The sequence below is a fragment of the Rhipicephalus microplus genome, chromosome 4, assembly GCF_043290135.1.
Source record: "Rhipicephalus microplus isolate Deutch F79 chromosome 4, USDA_Rmic, whole genome shotgun sequence".
Classification (NCBI taxonomy): domain Eukaryota; kingdom Metazoa; phylum Arthropoda; class Arachnida; order Ixodida; family Ixodidae; genus Rhipicephalus; species Rhipicephalus microplus.
In genome coordinates, this window is record NC_134703.1 from 19,384,013 (window position 1) to 19,401,979 (window position 17,967).

Consider the following 17,967-nt stretch of genomic DNA (forward strand, 5'->3'; position numbering starts at 1 on the left):
ACAAGCGCATGGTTGCGGGTTCGATACTCGGTCATGGCAATCGCATTTCGATTGTGGCGAAACGAGGACTTTACCGTGCACTTTACATCAACCCCAAGTCCCCTACGGCTCTACTCGCCACAACCCGGTCCCGGCCTGCACAGCCACATAATTTGTTGCGTTCCTTTTTTTTTCATTATTATGTCGATTAAGTATTTCACACACAGCACGCACTATATCAAAGGCGAGCACCAAGAATAACCGCTCAAATCTCAGACTTCGAGGAAAACGGACTTTTAAAACTTCTTTTTAGAGCTTCCTATAGTAAAATTTCGTACTTTTCCTTGTGCATAGGCACAAGACGAACGATAAGATTTGCACGCCACTAAATTGCAACACGAGCGGAATCCACTGATAGAACAATATCACCAGTAGCGCAACCAGAGAAATATTTTTCAGAGTTGTGGGGGGGGGAGGTTGTAATTATACATTATGCGCATGTGTGCGCGTTTGTATGTGTGCATGCACATAACCAAATTAAAAGTAGAAATTTTCGAACGCTTCTAATTTTAACATCACCAGTCTCCCCATTCGAGCTACGCCAACAACAATCGGGAAAGGATACGAAGTCCTGCATTACCGAGAAAAACGCCCATCATTTGACAACATACCTTTTCAGTGTAGGCACTATGTGCAATGCACATCGGAACGCTCGACAAGTGTCGAAGTCTTCCCCAAACATCTATATCACAGAATTTATATGTGTACCCGAGAAACCCTCGTCTTTGCACAAAGGGGATCAGCGCAGTTATCCCCTGTGTTAATATAACATGCACCAACCCGCCCAGAAACACGTTCTTCAGCTCACGGCTACACAAAGCGCGCATTAAAATTCTACTCGCAGGTCGCTCCACATTTCAAAACCTTTCGGAGGCGCTTACAAACGATATTCAGTAGTTTATCAAGCGGGATTTGCGACCACCAATGAGTTCAATGTCAATAGGCACGAGACAATTGGATAGCATTTGAAAATGTGCCAAGACAACGATAAACAAACTCGAGTGACGTCACCAAGAATGTAGTGGCTCCTATAGTGAACAACATCCGATGACTAACCCCGAGAGCAGGTGTGCATGAGCTTTTAAAAAAATGCACATGGTGCATAAGTGGCCTGCGGCGAGACGGACGAATATCTCGTGCGAGGGCGACTTTATTGGATATTTACCGAAGACGGGCGTAACTCTACGCATACGATAAATCAGCAGGAACCAGCCCCAGCTAATAGCATCCCGGCTGACACTTCTCGCCCAACAGTCAGAAGGCGGCCGAGAGCCGTTCTCATCAAGCTTCATTCATTCTAAAAGCCCCTAAAACATGCAACCTAAGCAAGTGTTACTGTGCTCTGCCGATAATTGTGGGCTCTGAAGTGGAGAGCACCACGCTCTTGGAGTGAACGGACACAGACGCGGTCAGACCGAACCAAACAAGAACACACATTTATTTAATTACCTTTAAAACGACGATATGGTCAGCCGATTCATTATAACATCAATTGTGATCAACATTCTAAGACATACTTGCACAATATTAAACAATATGACAAACAAGGCGGTGTCTCTAACGCCTGACACCTTAAGGGCCCCCTGGCAGACGGCCCGCGGTGCCATGCACCGGGGTCCCACTGCGAGAGATAACCGTTCGTGGCAAACGCCACTGTTGCGGCTCCCAGCACTGAGGACCCGTTGTTGCGGACCGGGGTCTGTCCGGTCTTTTGTGGTAGCGTGGTGTAGCTTCGGGTTTATGGCACTATTTACAAATATTTACAGCATAGAAAGGTTGAGAGTTTTCACAAACCACGAGCGTGGTGGTTGAACCGTTAACAGTTCAGAGCGACGTCCTGCACTCTGCGGCGCCGTTATAAGCCCTGTCGGGCTCCTCCTTCTTGAGTGGAACACCAATCACACACACACAACAGGCGAGGGGTACGAGCATGCACGGCGCACGTGAAAATCCAATATTGAGTCGAGATCACTGCACTGAAAGGTGGCGCCAGAGGGGCTTTTCCTCGTCGTGTGTGTCGCTGGTCGAGGGGTCCCAAGCTTCGGACAGCAGACATCAAACGGTCCGCCAATCTGTCCGCTCAATTAGCAGGGCACTTTGTGGCGGCGGTCGCGACGTCTTCCAAGGAAGACGCTGTCTTTGTTGTCCTCTCTAGAACGGCTTACAGCTTCGTGGCGACACGACGTCTCATCCTCCGGCTAGCAGGGACAATACCTGGTGGGCATAGGCAGCCGGCTAGTCGGCTACTTGTTTGAGGATTAAAAGAGCGCCGCTCCCTTGTCATCTCTGGACGCTGGTTCCGAGAAAACTGGGTTCCAGGCGTGGGAACGCTGCCCGGCTACGCTTCTCAGCGACAGCATGGCGCCTGCTGACGACGGTCATAACACCACCAGCCAAAGAGACTCGCTCAACTCGTGCCGCCACGAAGGCCTGCCACCACAGGTCACTGCCGGCGCTCCCGATCTAACCATGATGATGATGATAGTGGTGATAAACGCTCGCGAACACAACGCCGCCTACCGCTCAATAGTTGTGACCGCGAAATACGGCTTTTGCGCGAGACACGTGCGCCACGCGGCGCAAACAACTTTACAGTAAGTGTCAGCACTCCCGCATAATTTACTCGTTTATTTCATGTCATCTGAGGCGACAATAACCAAGAATCGCCAACCTATTGGGGCCACGTGCACGCGTTGCCAAACCTCGAAGGTTGCATTTGATCGTCCAGCTGATATAGATTAAGCTACCATTATTGTATTTAATTGGCTCAGGGCTACGCGCCCTCTCACAAGAAATCGCACAAAAAGATCATTTTCAACATATTACTTTTACGGAGCGTACAAAGTATCGCACGGGTGATGCGAGCGAGCTATACTTTAGATATATAAACGTGTCAAGCAAGTAACGCTTCTTCGCTTCCCATTACAAAAGGCGCACTAAGCCCAATCGTCACTAGTTGCTACGCACGTGCACCAATCGTTGCAAGCCATGATTGAGGCCGGAGTACCTGCAGCTGCACGTTAAAGAACCCCAGGTTATCGAAATTCGCGGAGCACTTCGCTACGCCGTCCCTCGCACTTATATCGTCGTTCTGGGTCTTAAAGCCCTGTAAATAATTATTAGGTTAATGGCTGCCAGCCGAAGCAAATAATGCGGTTGTAATGGCCCGAACATCTTGGAAGACCGAGTCTCGGGCGACTGAACTACGGGAGGCGTCAATTGCCCCGCATATATATATTTACTGGTGCAAGTTATATAATATACTTATAATAATAATAATGATAAATATTAATATCAGGGGTCTGACGTCCCGAAACTACGATATGATTGTGAGCAACGCCGTTAAGTGGAGAGCTCCGAGAATTCAGAGCATCCGGCGTTCTTTAACGCGCATTCACTTCGCCAGCATACACCAACATCCACAATAACCACCTCCAGCTAAGTGCTACCGCCACTCCAACATCTACCACAAGCGCAGCCACAAGGGCAAAGAATTAGGGGATTTATTTGGGCGCTTTCACCTATCGCGAACTTCGAAACGCGACCGCCGTTCGTTGCTGGGAATCGTACCCGCGTCGTGGATCTGCAACAGCGCAAATCTTAGCAGATCTTTGGTCGCTAAGCTACCAGGGTATATCTGAGAAACACATCGTGAGGGAGCCCGAATCACGCTAAAATTATGCTTGAATAAAAAAAAAAACGCACGTTTTCGGTGGAATGTGGCACGGCGCGTATGAAATGACGGTAGACGGAATCCCCAACGTCATTTTTTCCTTGTTACGCAAATTCGTTCTCCCACACATTTTTTTTTTTCTCGTCATTGTTGGATGAGTCGAGGCTAATGTGTTTATCCGTTTGACAGTGGCAGTCGCTGCTGCATCCCACATCGCCTGACCGCTGTGCGCATTAGAAGAAAGGGGGCACCAATTCTTGCACCGAAAGCGTTTACGCCTTGCAAAAGCATGAGTGAGCGGAGCACCTCGGACATGGCCATTAATACAACGTTTTGCCCGAATCACTTGCTAATTTATATTGAGCTCAATGGTGTAGTTAAAACTCGACGAGACGCAGTGTAGGGCCTTCTTGGCGCAGCATAAATGTTACTGCGAGAAGCGCACTTTAAGGCATTCCTTAACGAAAGCAGAAACAGAACGAGAAAAAAACTTCCTATTGAAGGTCTTATTGCACACTATAGAACTCTAGAAAAGCAAAAAACAGGCGGTGAATGCAAGATAAGCCGGGCGCATATCCTAACAGACTGGATTCCAAGAGAAGGCAAGCGGGTGAAGGGGAGACAGAAAGCTAGGTGGGCAGATGAGATTAGGAAGCTTGCGGGTATAACGTGGCAGCAGCAGGCACTGGACGGAAGTCAGTGGCGGAACATGGAAGAGGTCGTTGTGCTGCAGTGGGCGTAGTGAGGCTGATGATATATAACAAAAAATGAATGGGGAGGGAGGGGGGGGGTCTACAATTTTCGAATGCCTAATGTGTCACGAGTGCCACGCTATTTAGGCAACTTACATCACATATTTTCGCGTCCATACATAGTTGTTATTACAACATGGTGTCTCAAATTTTGTCGACGTGCAAATACAAAAACTTCGGGCGTTTTGAGCTTTAACAAGCGCCCAATGAGCGGTACACGGGCGTTCTTGCATTTGGCCACCATCAAAATCCGTCCATCATGATCATCAAAATGACAATGATGATGATGAAAATGCCTAAGGAATCGGAACCAGCAACTTCGAGCTCAGCACCACGACTTCGTGGCAGTGAGATATCTATCACGGCGAGCAGAATGTGGACAGGTTTGGAAGGAAGACTCACTAGGAATCAAAAAAAAAAAGCTGGAGGACACTTAAGCTCCGCCTACAAGAGTAGGTCGCCAGCGCGTAATCGCACATAGTGCGCATCGCCTTCTGAACCATGTTTCGGTACTCGGTGCATGCCTCAACCGCGTCGTAAGGAAACGAAAGTATCATTGAATGCCAGTTTCCAAGTATACGCCATAATTATTACTTGTGCGAATCAGCGAAACAACCACTACGCGAACCTATGCAGCTGTTCACCTTGTTGATGGTTCTGCTGCTGATGATTAGATACATCTGTACGCTTTGTAATGGGTGAGCCTTAGAAACACGTTCTCCTCGCTCTGTTCCAATCTTTTTGACCCCTGGCGCGATTCTACGCTTCTGCAACGCAAAATATGATGCGTTAAACACGACAGTGATTGTATTTTTTCCACAGAATTTTCAACTTATCTCGCGACTCTGAGACAGAACACCTGCTTGCTACGCAAACGGCCTAGGAGGTTAACCCCCGTATTCAGAAACGTTCCTCGACTCGAATTTCATCGTTCACTTGACTGAGTTGGCCACTGCGCCGCTGCTCGACTAAAATTGACACTGAATGCGCTTCTCAAGAATCGCTGCAGAATATTGCCGATATGCAGTGACTTGGTCTGCCAAGAAATGGCGCTCTCATCGACTTCTTCAAGTCGAGGAGAGCCCTTGAGTGAAGGAGCGTTTGTGAATACGGGTGTTAGATTCCCACTCGGACATGGAATAATCTTATTTTGCTTGCATATTTCTGAATTTTTTTTTCTTCACGGACAAGACCGTGATTTTTCGCTCCCTACCAACGACGCCCAATATGTACACGCCGTCACCGACACCGGAATATCAGCGAAACGAGCTCTGAAACGTTATCGCGTTAAAAAATAAAGGTACCCGAACTTGCAGTCCCTACCAATGTCAGCAGCCCCAGTTTAAATGATTCTTCAAAACCTGATAAGATTAGGTATATCGGCGACTGCAAAAAAAAAAGTGGAAATCGGACAATCTTAAAGCAGTCCACAATAAGGAAGCTGGTCGCACCATATTCACGACATCGGCATTAAAAAATGCCCACATGTTATACCAGGTGTGAGATTCAAGGCCACTCCTTCGCGTTTGCATATTTGTTTGATGTGTGGGGTTCCAGGTCCCAAAACACATTATGAAAGACGCTGTAGTGGAGGGTTCTGGAAATTTCGACCACCTGGAGTTCCTTAACGTGCACCCAAATCTGAGCACACAGCCTCTATCGAAAATGCAGCCGCCGAAGCCGGGATACGATTCTGCGACCTGCGGGTTGCGCTTTTAAATATCACCCATGCGGGCTGCAGTGTATGTTTCCCCAAATAAGCTTACCACGTATAGTATATATCAAACCTCGTTCGTGGTATTCGAAGATATGGTATCACCGCGTTTTCCGTTGCTATCTAATATCCTCGCCCTCCGACCTTGGCCACCGCGGTTTGCACAAAAAATTTGACGCAGACCGTCACATCTACTATATAGAAAGCGAGCTGAGTGCCCATGCATGCATGCACGAGTTCACAACGCGCTATGTACGCATGCATGAATACACAACACACAGGGAAACGAACTTGGCTCCAGTACAACTTAGCTGTTTTCACTACAGAGAAACACCAAGAGATGCTACAGGGCCCCGGCTCCAGCTTGTGCGCGCGCAAAGAGCGCGTGATGACGTGTTTCCCCGCCAAATTGACGTGTGTGAGAAACTTACCAATCACCGTGGAGGCGGAGTCGTCGGACCGAAGCGTTGTGGGAAGGGCCATCCTCGTTTGGGAGAGACGAACTATGGTGGCTAGAAAGGGACTTTACTAGCCACTATAAACGAACCAAAGCCAACTCCGTCGATTCACCGCAACGCGAACAGCGGCACTTCGTCCACAATGCACCGCGGACGACTAAATGCTCGTCGCTCCATAATGTCGAGCGCAGTTCGCGGGCGCCCCAGAGAACAGCTGCCGCGCATCGGTGTCGTTCGGAAAGAGCCACGCGCGTGCTGTATATTTTGTCAGTCCAACACAAAAGGCGGCCACAAAGGCCACACTCGTTTTACAGCCTGCGCGGTGCAGCCGCGAAACGTGCGGCAGCGCCGGCAGGAAGGCGCCTCGCAGCGAGCGCGCCGCCATGCACAGGCGACATTTCGAAGCGTCCCGGTAACGTCACAGGCGCTTGGCCGCGGTCGAGACCACGCGCCCGGCAGCAGCTGACGAGGAATGAAGGAGAGGGGGGGAAAGAGCACAAAGTGCATTCTCAAACGCACAGAGACAACACAGAGAGACGTTTCACGAGGAAAAAAACAAAACACATACGCATCCGACGACGGGTCGAGTGTCGTCCCCGAGTTGACGCTGACGCGTGTTCCGGCGCGGCGACAGGTATGCGAGTTTTCAGCGTCAGTCCGGCTGCGATCGGAGTGCACGCTGAACCACAAAACGTACGCCGTATAACAACCGGTGGCAAATATCGACGACACGGCGCTCACACGAGCCCCAACAAGTGGACGGCCGCCTCGTAACACCGAAAAGGTGGGGAAAGAGGGAGAGAGAGTCAGCCTGTTGATGCGGGCAAAGTGCGCGCGCGCACAGACAAGAAGACAGCTGTAGACAACGCGAGCCACACATCCTGCCGAGCGCTGGACGCATCGAGCGCTGACGGCTATTGGAACAGGAAGCGCTCTTTCCACTCGCGAACCTCGAGTCCTGATCCCGTCTCTCCGATATTGTCAAGCCAGAGAGCCGCGGGACCGCGAGGTTCGCCTATAGGTGTGTTACGCGAATCCAGCACCGCGCCGCAAGTGGCGCATTTCGGGGCCAGTGGACGCTATAAATTCGGCGCTTCCAGCGGGGTTTCACCGAGCAGCTGCATCGCTAAGCGCCGTCGTCACCAAAGAGCTGTAAACAGAACACCGGCGCGGGGCGATCACGCCACGATGGGAGTAAAGCAATGATGGAAATGCGGGACAGCCGTGCGACAGCGAGTCCCAGCGACCGCCTGGTGGTGGTGGCATCGCGCTACGACGTCTTGAGGGTGAGTCAATGCACATTACTATAATGTGACCACGCGCAGCCGTGTCATTACATACGCACGCGCTTGGCTCGTAGAACGCGGTCTCCCGAGCCAGACAGGATGGTGAATGATTACGCTGCCGTTCACTGAGCATAGGCGTACGTAGGATAATTAAGCTGGAAACAAACACGCGGTGAAGATTATCGCTTCTTTTATTAACCTGTCACTGCAGTGACAGGCCATAGGCCCGCGCATATATGTGTGGCTGTTGCCAACATACTGCAGAGAAATACTTATCGCCTCTTGCACCAGTTTAAAACAGCTTGGATAAGGGGCAGATAGGTACAAAAGTATTTGAACGCATTAGAAATAACATTTGGAAATCGAAATTCCAAGGAACTAAAAAAACCGCTTGATACTCATAGATTGCTTTCTTCATTAATTAAACCCTATGCCACGGAATGAATGAGATCATTTAGGTTAGGCAGCACCAAGGGAGACTGCAGAGGCCTTGATATTTATACAGCGCACCTGCGAGCCCAATCTAAACACAGGGAAGTAGCGATGTGCAAAAAAATTTTTATTGTGTTTGTGCGCGAGCATGTGTGCGTGCGTGCTGTAACCAAAACAACAATTCAGTTGAACGTATACATGCAACGTCGAAAAGCACGTACGGTCGGTCGTTCCTCATCGTCTCACTTCCTTTGCGTACATATAAGGGTCACGAAATGGAAAAAAAACAAAGTAAAATGCGGCGCAGACGGCGGATAGGCGCTGCAGATATTTATGGTATGACAAGGGCACCAAGCGGCGATTCTCATCGATTAAACGAATGGTAGACATCGATGATAATTATTAATGGTGTTGCGGGATGCGATTGTAGCGTGGCAAGCGGAAAAAGCGACTCCACAGTCGAGGGTCAGTTTATTAATATTACATTCACGGGAGACGTCTATTACAGAAATGAGAGATTTGCACAAGAAAATGATGAAAAACACACAAGCGCGCATTTATTTTGGCCATTTATCTTCACGGCCTCATCTAGTGCCAAACGTTTCGCACCCTCTGCGGGAGCAGAGAGCGCCTACATTTTATGTGAGCTGAACAAGCTAAACTATTGGAAATTTTACGTCCCAAACGCGCCATTGTCAGAAACGCCGTGGTGGAAAGCTCCGAAAATTTTGACCATCTGCTGTTCGTTAACGTGAACCTGAATCTAAGTAGACAGGCGTCTGACGTTTCACCTCCATCTAAACGCGATCACCACGGCCAGAATTCAATCCCGTCGAGCACCACAACCACTAGGCCACCTTGGCGGGTAGATGCCGAAATCAAAGAGAAACTGAAGACGCCACGAACAAATCCTGTCCCGGGCACGCCAATGCGCCCAAAGTATGTGAAAACTCGGTACACGTCTACCGACTACAACTGAAAACGCGTCATCACGGCCAGATTTCATCTGAAATCGCTTTATCAAAAATTGAAGGACACCTTTAGGAAATTCCAAATGTATTCAGCAAAAGCCTGTGGCCACCCCCACGGAGATGGCGTTTCCGCTCAAGCCGCTGTGCCGTGACGTGATTGCCGAGAGAGTGTAAGGGGGGAGAGGCCACAGCCAGCACCGTTCCAGGACACGGCCAGGCGGACGGTGAAAAGTCTTTGCTATCTAATCCCTTAACAGAATGAACGGCCACCTTCATTCCATCGAAACAAAGTCACTGACTCCTTCACATGCATTCCCAATATATTACATGTACACGGTTTCATCGATGGCCCTTTTTCGTTTAATATTTTCCAAACGGTATTCCCGTATGGACGCATAAACGTCAATTTGACGCGCCTCGGAAAGTGACAAGATTGAAGACTGCTTTACGACTATTTCAGACCATTTTCCTCTCATGGCCTAAATCGGCATTCTGCTTATATATCAGTGATATCACAAATAACGGGTCTGCACGAGCTAGTCCTTACCTCAAGTGGGATATTGAAATGTAGTTCACAGACTGTGTTGTACTGAAGGCCGAGGAAGCCGCCAGGAAGAAGACGATATAGTTATAGCGCGAGAACAGAACGATGACAGAGACAAAAAGGACACCTTCTTATCTCTTTGTAGTCGTTCTGTTCTCGCGCTATAACTATCGTCATGTCATTTCCTATACAAAGGAAAGCTATGAGGTTCATTTACAACAAGTACAGACATACAGATTCTCCGACTAAACTAATGAAAAAAGCTTGATTACTTACTCTATAGAATAAAACAAGGTTAGCACGTGCAAAATTCATACATGAATTAATACATGGTCATTTAAACATTGATGTATCCGCCTATCTTACGTTTGATCAAACTAGAACAACACGCCAAAAACACCCAATGAGACTTAACGAATACTCCTTCAACACAAACTGCTTTAAGTACTCATTCTTTCCGTTAGCCACTAATGAATGGAATAAACTGGATCCGAGTATCTCCAGCACTACCGAATTAGCAAAATTTCTAACCCTTGTCGAAAAAGAACTTTGTATTATGCAAACGGAATCACCTGGTTGATTTTAATGTGTGTGTTCGTGTGAACATTGTACGAGCGAAGTATCATGTCATCATATTTTTTCTTTAAGCAATTTTTAGTACTGAATCCAGGTGAAGAGAAATCGCTCTGTTGATTCTTGAACATGTTTCTGTTTTTCAGTGTGTATAAATTTGCCCTTCCTTGAAATACTTCGCCATATTGTAGGGTAGTTTCTTATTGCTGTAATTTCTTGTTGTGTTTCTTCATGCATATGCCAATATGTCAACCAATGTGTCAACCAAGTCGCTGCATTTATTTTCTTCTGACAACTTTTCTTTACACTAATGTTTTATGCCTTCTTTGATCTGAAATTGTTAATTGATCCGATTCTGTTAGTTTCATTCTGTACTTTATCGCGATGTATGTCTTTATTGTGTACTTATTCGAATTTTTATGTTCACGCCCTTTCTGCTAAAATCCCTGACGGGATTGGCAGTATGTCGAAATAAATAAATAAAATAAATAAATACCAACTAGCCCAAGCTGCCACACTTCTAAGCCAGGAAGAAGTGCCGGCCATGATCTAAGCGGGATTTTTCGCTCGTTTCACCAACTGGCAGGACCGCATACCATCAGAGGTGACTAAAGCAAAACTTGCCTTTGTCGCCTTCTCTATATGGCACAAGTATACCAAAGGTTGCGGGTTCGATCCCGGACGCAGCAGTTGCAATTCCATTAAGGCAAAACGCTAGAGCGACGGCGGTGCTCTTCAAGAATCCCATATAGTTGAAGTTATCCCGATATCACGGTGACGTCTCTCATAACCGGAGTCACTTTGTAACGAAAAAAGGAAGCGACCTCTGGCCAGAACGTGCGTTTAGATCTAGGTGGAAATGTTTGGGCTGCATTATAGTGACAGATTTAAGCAACCAAAGGACATAGCTTTTCTTTTTTTTAAAGAAATACCCAATTTGCACGAAATATCATCCCGAAGAACTTGCCCTGAAAAAGCATGAGAGAAAAGGTTTTAGCCCCCCCCCCCCCCAACTCTAGCCTCGGATAAACAAATACGAGGTAACGCATTGTTGAAGTATCTTCGAATCGAAAAGACTTGCTAAAGCCGACAGAACGCTGATAGCAATGCTAAAGATGAGTCTACAAACCCATGAATCCCATAACGAGACGAAACTGCGCCCATTGTAGCAGCAAGTAAGAGAGCTTTATCACTATAACAGCGCCTGAGCCTCCTCGCCGGCGGCAATGACATGCCGGAACGCATGCAATTGAGACCGTTGACGGAGAGCAATTTCGTGAGGCTTTAGAGTCCTTTACCGAGTTAGGCCACGCTCCTCGGCAAACGGCGAAAACAAATAGGCCTTCCGTTGCTCAAAAATCGTGCGCTGTTAAGCCTTCCGTGCGAGTGCTAACTAAAAGACTTGACGCCTCCGCCTGACAGAAACGAGAAAAGCCCCTCAATAACGTGAGAAGTTCGAAGCTGTCCGAGGCACCTGCACGTTTCTTCTGTGCTCTTTCCGCCGCGTCAACTGCTGCGCATCGCGCAATGATATATGGGCGACATTTGAACGACGCCCAACGCGTTTAGCGTATACCACGAACCGGTGCTACAAGAAATAGAAGGTAGATCAGGCACAGAGAAAGGGAACAGTCCGCCGTGTCCCTCGCGACGGACTGTTAACTAGAAAAATAAGGGTGGGGTGAGTCACACTCAGCAAGCATTCTCAAATCATGAACGGTAATCTGCGACTAACCCTCAAGGCGAACGTATATAAAAGCTACATATTACCGGCACTTAAGTACTCTAAAAAAAAAAAGGGAGCGAGAATGGAGAAACGGGCTCCGTTCCTCCTTCGGCGCAGCGACTTTCTCCCTTTCGGGCGCTTTACCCGTCGCGCCCTCTCGCGGCAAGGACCAAAGGAGCAACGTTCCTCCTTCAGCGTTCAACTTTCTCCTCAATCACGGGGCTCTTGCTCGCGCGCATGCGCACGCCAAGCCTATAGCCGGCCGCGGCCAGTCGCGAGCGATTGCTTTTGCCTAAGATTGTTGTAAGCGAGGCAGGAATGACGTTTTCTTTGTTTTGTTAGTATAGAGTAAAAGCCTCTCTCTCTTTTTTTTTTATCGTCAGGCACTCGCACGATGCTCCGCACACTTCCATGTGTGTCTCGTGTTGTTTCATACTACCAATTTGTCACGAATACAAGGAGCTCTGCTTCCCAAGCAGTCTTGCTTTATCGATTACCTTAGAGTGTAAAAAAAATAATGATTTTTTTCGGTGTCGACATACTTGGTAAGCCCACGCATTTTTAGTTTCGCACGGCACCAACAGCACTCATGAATTCAACGAGGCGCGTAAAAAAGCATCACACTTATTTTTTCAATAGTGTAGGAAACCTGATACCACTCCACAGTCCATGCGTGAAAGTACGATCATATACAATTGATAGAGTTATACGTGTCACTACTACCATATGGATGTTCTTTGCAGTTTACCCCCATTCGAATACGGCCGCCGTGGTCGGAAGTCGAACCTGCGTCCATCAGCATAGTCACACGACCCCCAATAAGGCTATGCTACCACGGCAGGTGAAAGTACAAAGGGAAACAGGCTGCGAAGTTTCACCGAGCGTTTATTCGCCAGACTAGATTACAACCATTAGAAACTTTTTAAACATCATCATAACTAAACTTTTGAGAAAAGTGAACCAATGACTTCTGTAGGTTAAACCAAATTCTCAATCGCATTCGTTTTGAATTGCCCATGCCAGCACTGAGAAGTAGGAAGGAATTATGCACGCGAGCACGCGAGCAGTATGTCTTTCTCATCCATGATTCTCCTTTGTCGTGAGAAACTCAACACAAAATGCACTTCTAGTAGCAGCTGTGCACAGCAAGTAAGTACTAACGCTCACTCACCTTTGTGAAAAGAGTATTCCGAATCCAGAGTAATAACCACCACAGCCACAGCGCTAACAACAAAATTGTGCAACGCACTATGATTGCAAGTTGACACGCGAGGCGAATCGCGAGAGGCATCTGAAGCAGAAAAGTATGCAGGCACAACATTCTATAAGGTTATAGTAAACTTGCGCACTGCAGCGATAGTTCCTCCACTCAAGTATGAGAGCTGCCGCGGCGCCAACAGCCACTGTCATGGCTCACGAAAAAATACCGTCGGATGCGAGGTCATCGCTTATTTATCTCGCAAGACCCGCGTTGTAACGTACGTATACACTGCTAGGACGGTCGTTACCGCATCAAAAACATTGTCATTGAAGGGCTAGTGGTGTACTATATCCATGGCTAACGGCCACACTTGTGGTACGCACGTAAAAAGAATATAAGCAAACGTTAAAACGAAACAACTAAACGAGGTCGACGTGACCACAGAACACCTACCACGACGGAGACAAAGTTTGGTCTGCATGCTGCGCCCTCTCCAAGTAACCAAAAGAAAAAAAACGTGACCTCCGAAATGGCTAACGCGTGGCAAGTGTTTGCACTCTCAGAGGCTTCAAGAAAAAAAAAAGTAACTGTGGCCGTGCTCGACAGATGGCGCAGCGTTCGAAAGACCGTGGGCATTCTAAGCACGGCTTGGGGCATCCGGCTTCGTGAAAACCTGATAAGCTCTAGTAATTATTCCGTTCATTATTGTGCAACCATTTATTAACTAAGGTTTGCCTAAGCATCAGATACAATATATTTACGTGTGCGCATGTTGTGGTATTGATAAAAAACGTAAAAAAAGTGTAGGAAAACCTACTTGTAACCTGTGCCACTCAGGTCAGTTGAATTTCATCGCTATATAAGCTGGCGCGCTTTCATAGTAGAGTGTGAGTAAACACGTCGAGGTGTGAGCCGTTGGTTTGAATGGTTGATTGTGCTCTTGTTGCGTACTTGTTAGCGTATACGCTAGTGTACTTGTTGCGTACTATTTGTGTTCTATGTGACCATGTGTGCATGTGTAGCTATATGGGTTGCATCAGCACATAATAGGCTTTCGGTGTCCGTAAGTGGTCTTGAATGGGTTGATGCGTAAACAATCCGCAAGGGAGCCGTGATAGTGGGTAATACCAACAAACGTCGCAGTAGCCAACTTTTTTTTTAAATTTTGTTCAATCCCTCTAGATGGCGCCACCTACCCCCACCTACTTCATTGCTGTGGCGCGCTCACACCTCCATCGATTTATATATCGTTGAACATCTATCTATCAAAGCTGCACTACGGATTCGGAATGGTTTCGCTGCGATCGAGTGTACGGTTTGGAGGCACATCTCGTGACCTGCGGACCCGTAAGCGCATGGATAACGTCGCTACACTATGTGAATCTGCGAGAAATAAATACAGCAAGCCTAGCATGCACTCTTCAGGTGAGGGCTGTGCAGAAACCGTGTCTTTCGGAGTGAACGTGGCTTCGCTGACCGAACGAAACGTACTTGCTCCATCGTTCTCTTTCGCGATGTGTTCACTGCCACAGGTTCGTCTGCTTGTTTTTATAATGATTTCGTTCAATATCAAGCTCAGCGGGACCGTTTTTTGTAACTTTCAGTGCCGTGTATTCCTTACCAGTCGAGAATCGTTGCATTTGCTAAGCCTACTCGCTTCGCCGGGGGGCAGCCATGTTGATTTTCATAAGGAGAAACGTGTTTCTCCGTGGATGAGGGAGCAACGTTTCTCTATTTGAAGACGAACATTGGGGACATCGCCGTTCCTCCCTAAATGGAGAGTACGTCACTCCATTTTTTTTTAAGAGTGTACGGAGCAAAAACGTGGACGCTTACAAAGAGGGTTGTTCGGCTGGCATTGAAATCGACGCGGCGAGCGATGGAAAGGAAGATGATAGGTGTAACCTTAAGAGACAAGAAGAGAGCAGAGTGTGTCGAAGAACGAGTCGGCGTATAGGATATCATAGTTGAAATGGACACGGACCGAGCACGTGCGCGTGTACTTACACACAATGACCAGCGGTCATTCTGTCTAACTCACTGGATTTCCAGAGAAAATGCAAACGCACGAGGGGGAGAAGTTTGCGGGTACAAAGTAGCAGCAGCAAGCAAAGGACCGAGTTGACTGGCGGATCATGGGAGCAGTGGGCGAAGTCAGGCTGATAGTGAATACGGTGCACGACCATAGACAATACACGCGAAAAAGTATACTTAGTGCCGATCGGTATTGAAGACAAGCAAGGAGGAGAACTTTTTAGATGCGTCAGTGCAGGGACGTGGCCATCATATATGTATACGTATACGTCAATGAATGTGGCAAACATGAGACCAACTTCACGCGGCCTTTCTCTAAACGCCACCTCTATCAAGTTCTTTCCATCCATGCATAGAGCCAAGGCCGTCTCATTTTTTCTCTATCTCAAAGCTGTGCTTGCAAAACATATCACCGCCTTTTTCTTTCATTTATTTATTTATTTATATTTTTATCAATAACCGTTTAACCTAAGGTGTTTCGAATGTACGAAAATCCTCAAAATGGAACTGCGATATCGGCTCGCAACCTTCCGCTGTCTTTGTCTGTAGGTGACGTTTAAGATGCATATTCAAATGACCAGAGACTAGACGAATTTAACTTGGAGGAGACAGACGGTCAGGTCAAACGGAAGCATTAGGAACTTTCCAGCGAAGAGTTCATTTTACGGAGCTGTGAAATCCGACTAATGTCGCCGGTGAAACAAGCTGCCAAACTACTCCACGACTCGCTGAATGACGTTGCGATCAACAATCGACGTACTTCGTTTCGCGAGTGCGCGGGCTGCACTAAGACGCAGGTATCGTAAACAGAACACCAGGGCAATCGCTGTCACAATCGGCGGCATTAATCCGGTTATCCCCACTCGTGTATAACCAAGTTGCTCTCTTGGGCGTTATGGCTTCGGTTTCGCCGCATAACTGCGTCGAATTTAAAGAGCGAAACGATTTTTCACACTGTACTTTAAAAAAAATAAAACATCCCGATGCCAAAAACGCCACTGTTACCACGACACGACGCCTGGAAAGCGAGCAAACACGCGAAGAAAAATACGGGTGGAGACGCCACATTGAGATCTCCACACCAAACAGCGTGATGTCACGGTGTAAATTAGGTCTTACGTAGTTTATAATCGGTAAAAATTGAGCACATCGTCATCTATGGGGGCCATGGAGCCACATACGAAGTTTCAGAAAATTTCGTCGAACCAATGTCACGAAAATACGAGAAATGCTCTTGCGTAAAAACAGTTTATCATTATCAAGAAACTCGATCCACATCTTATTCGATCGCTATCATAACAGTCTGCGCAACACTACCGGTATAGTTTCCAACCTGGGCTCCACAATCCTGCCGGCGCACCGTTCTTATACTCACATTTTGAAATTTTTGACGCCACGGGCAGAGATTTCGGCACGAAAGTTAAATATGAAGCTTTAACCTTGATTTTCTCCACTAATAATTAACTTGTGATAGTGATGCATATGTTAGTAGAGGTCTCAGAGTGTAGTTCTTCAAACTAAACCAAGTCATTGTTCCTCTTCAGTATCCCTTTAATCATTCCTCGAGATTCGCCAACGGACGGCTTTTTTGGAAATCTCGAATCGGCAACGGGCTACTTTCAAGAAGGACATCAATTTAGCTGTATAGCTTGTGTTTATATCCCAATTACTAATGAATAAATGCTTGTCAATACAAGTGACAAGACAACTAGGCTGCAATAGTCACATAATACTGACATCACCTGACATACATCGACACATAAGCCACACGCAGTTCTCAAAATTATTATCATGAAGTTTTGTCGTAAATTGGCAGGGATATATGTACCCGTTCATGTGACAACTATATGAAGAGCTATTAATGAGAACTCATAGCAGTAATTGTAGCGTGAATGACGCAGGGACCAAACATGCGAGCTTCGAAAAAAAAAGCGCCCGGTGCTAAATACGTCCGATTTTCTAACAAAAGAAAACGAACCCTTGAATTATTTCCTTCAAATATATTGACACATGTATGGAACTGCCCCTCCGACGCAAACGCTAAAATGACACCCAAAAGGACGAATACGACAATGTTGTTGTTGTGGGTTGAACTCTCGAGCTGCCCTGTTGGCCTGCAGTAGATACTGCGCTCTGCACGGAGTCAGTCAGACTCGATGTGAGCGAATAAGTCTTCCCGGTAACATATGTTGCCACTTATTTCTACAATAAGAGAATACAAGCTACAGAACTATTTTGCGAGAACGCAGCCGCCTGCATACAACTGCCTAGACTTCGAGTGTTCCCACCACTGCCAGCAACAGCTCATGCGAGTCGTCTCAGCTATAGCTTCAACTACTTTACCGTCGTATAAACGAGACGCCAACCAACCTATTTCACAGCTGTTCAAAAGTGTACGCAAAATGTTTCCTGCGCGAATATCAAATGGGCACTTTGCACTATTCACTGCAAAAGCAGGAACACTCCACGTGGCCAAAGGCAGAGCACGAAGCCGGCGCTAGGCAAGTTATAGTGTATCGTTTGTGAGAATAAAATCAATCTTTTGTGTCGCATTCAATGGTTAA

General features: G+C 47.1%; 2 protein-coding genes across 7 annotated transcripts in view; one reads left to right on the plus strand and one right to left on the minus strand.

Moving 5' to 3' along the window:
• Positions 1-17,967, minus strand: part of LOC119171657 (zinc transporter foi) — a 98,402-nt gene that overhangs the window by 52,490 nt on the left and 27,945 nt on the right. The window contains exon 1 of one of the 6 annotated variants that reach the window (XM_075892238.1): positions 7,205-7,332. The exons of 4 other annotated variants lie outside the window; for them this stretch is intronic. The gene's annotated coding sequence lies outside the window, so the exon portion shown is untranslated. Of the gene's footprint in view, positions 1-6,609; positions 6,795-7,204; positions 7,333-17,967 lie in introns of those variants that run through there. One more of the 6 variants, XM_075892237.1, reaches the window with a different exon arrangement.
• Positions 7,764-17,967, plus strand: part of LOC119171659 (proton-coupled zinc antiporter SLC30A2-like) — a 54,178-nt gene continuing 43,974 nt past the window's right edge. The window contains exon 1 of the mRNA XM_075892240.1: positions 7,764-7,922. Coding sequence (XP_075748355.1) covers positions 7,839-7,922 — 84 coding nt within the window. The 5' untranslated portion in view covers positions 7,764-7,838. The remainder of the gene's footprint in view (positions 7,923-17,967) is intronic.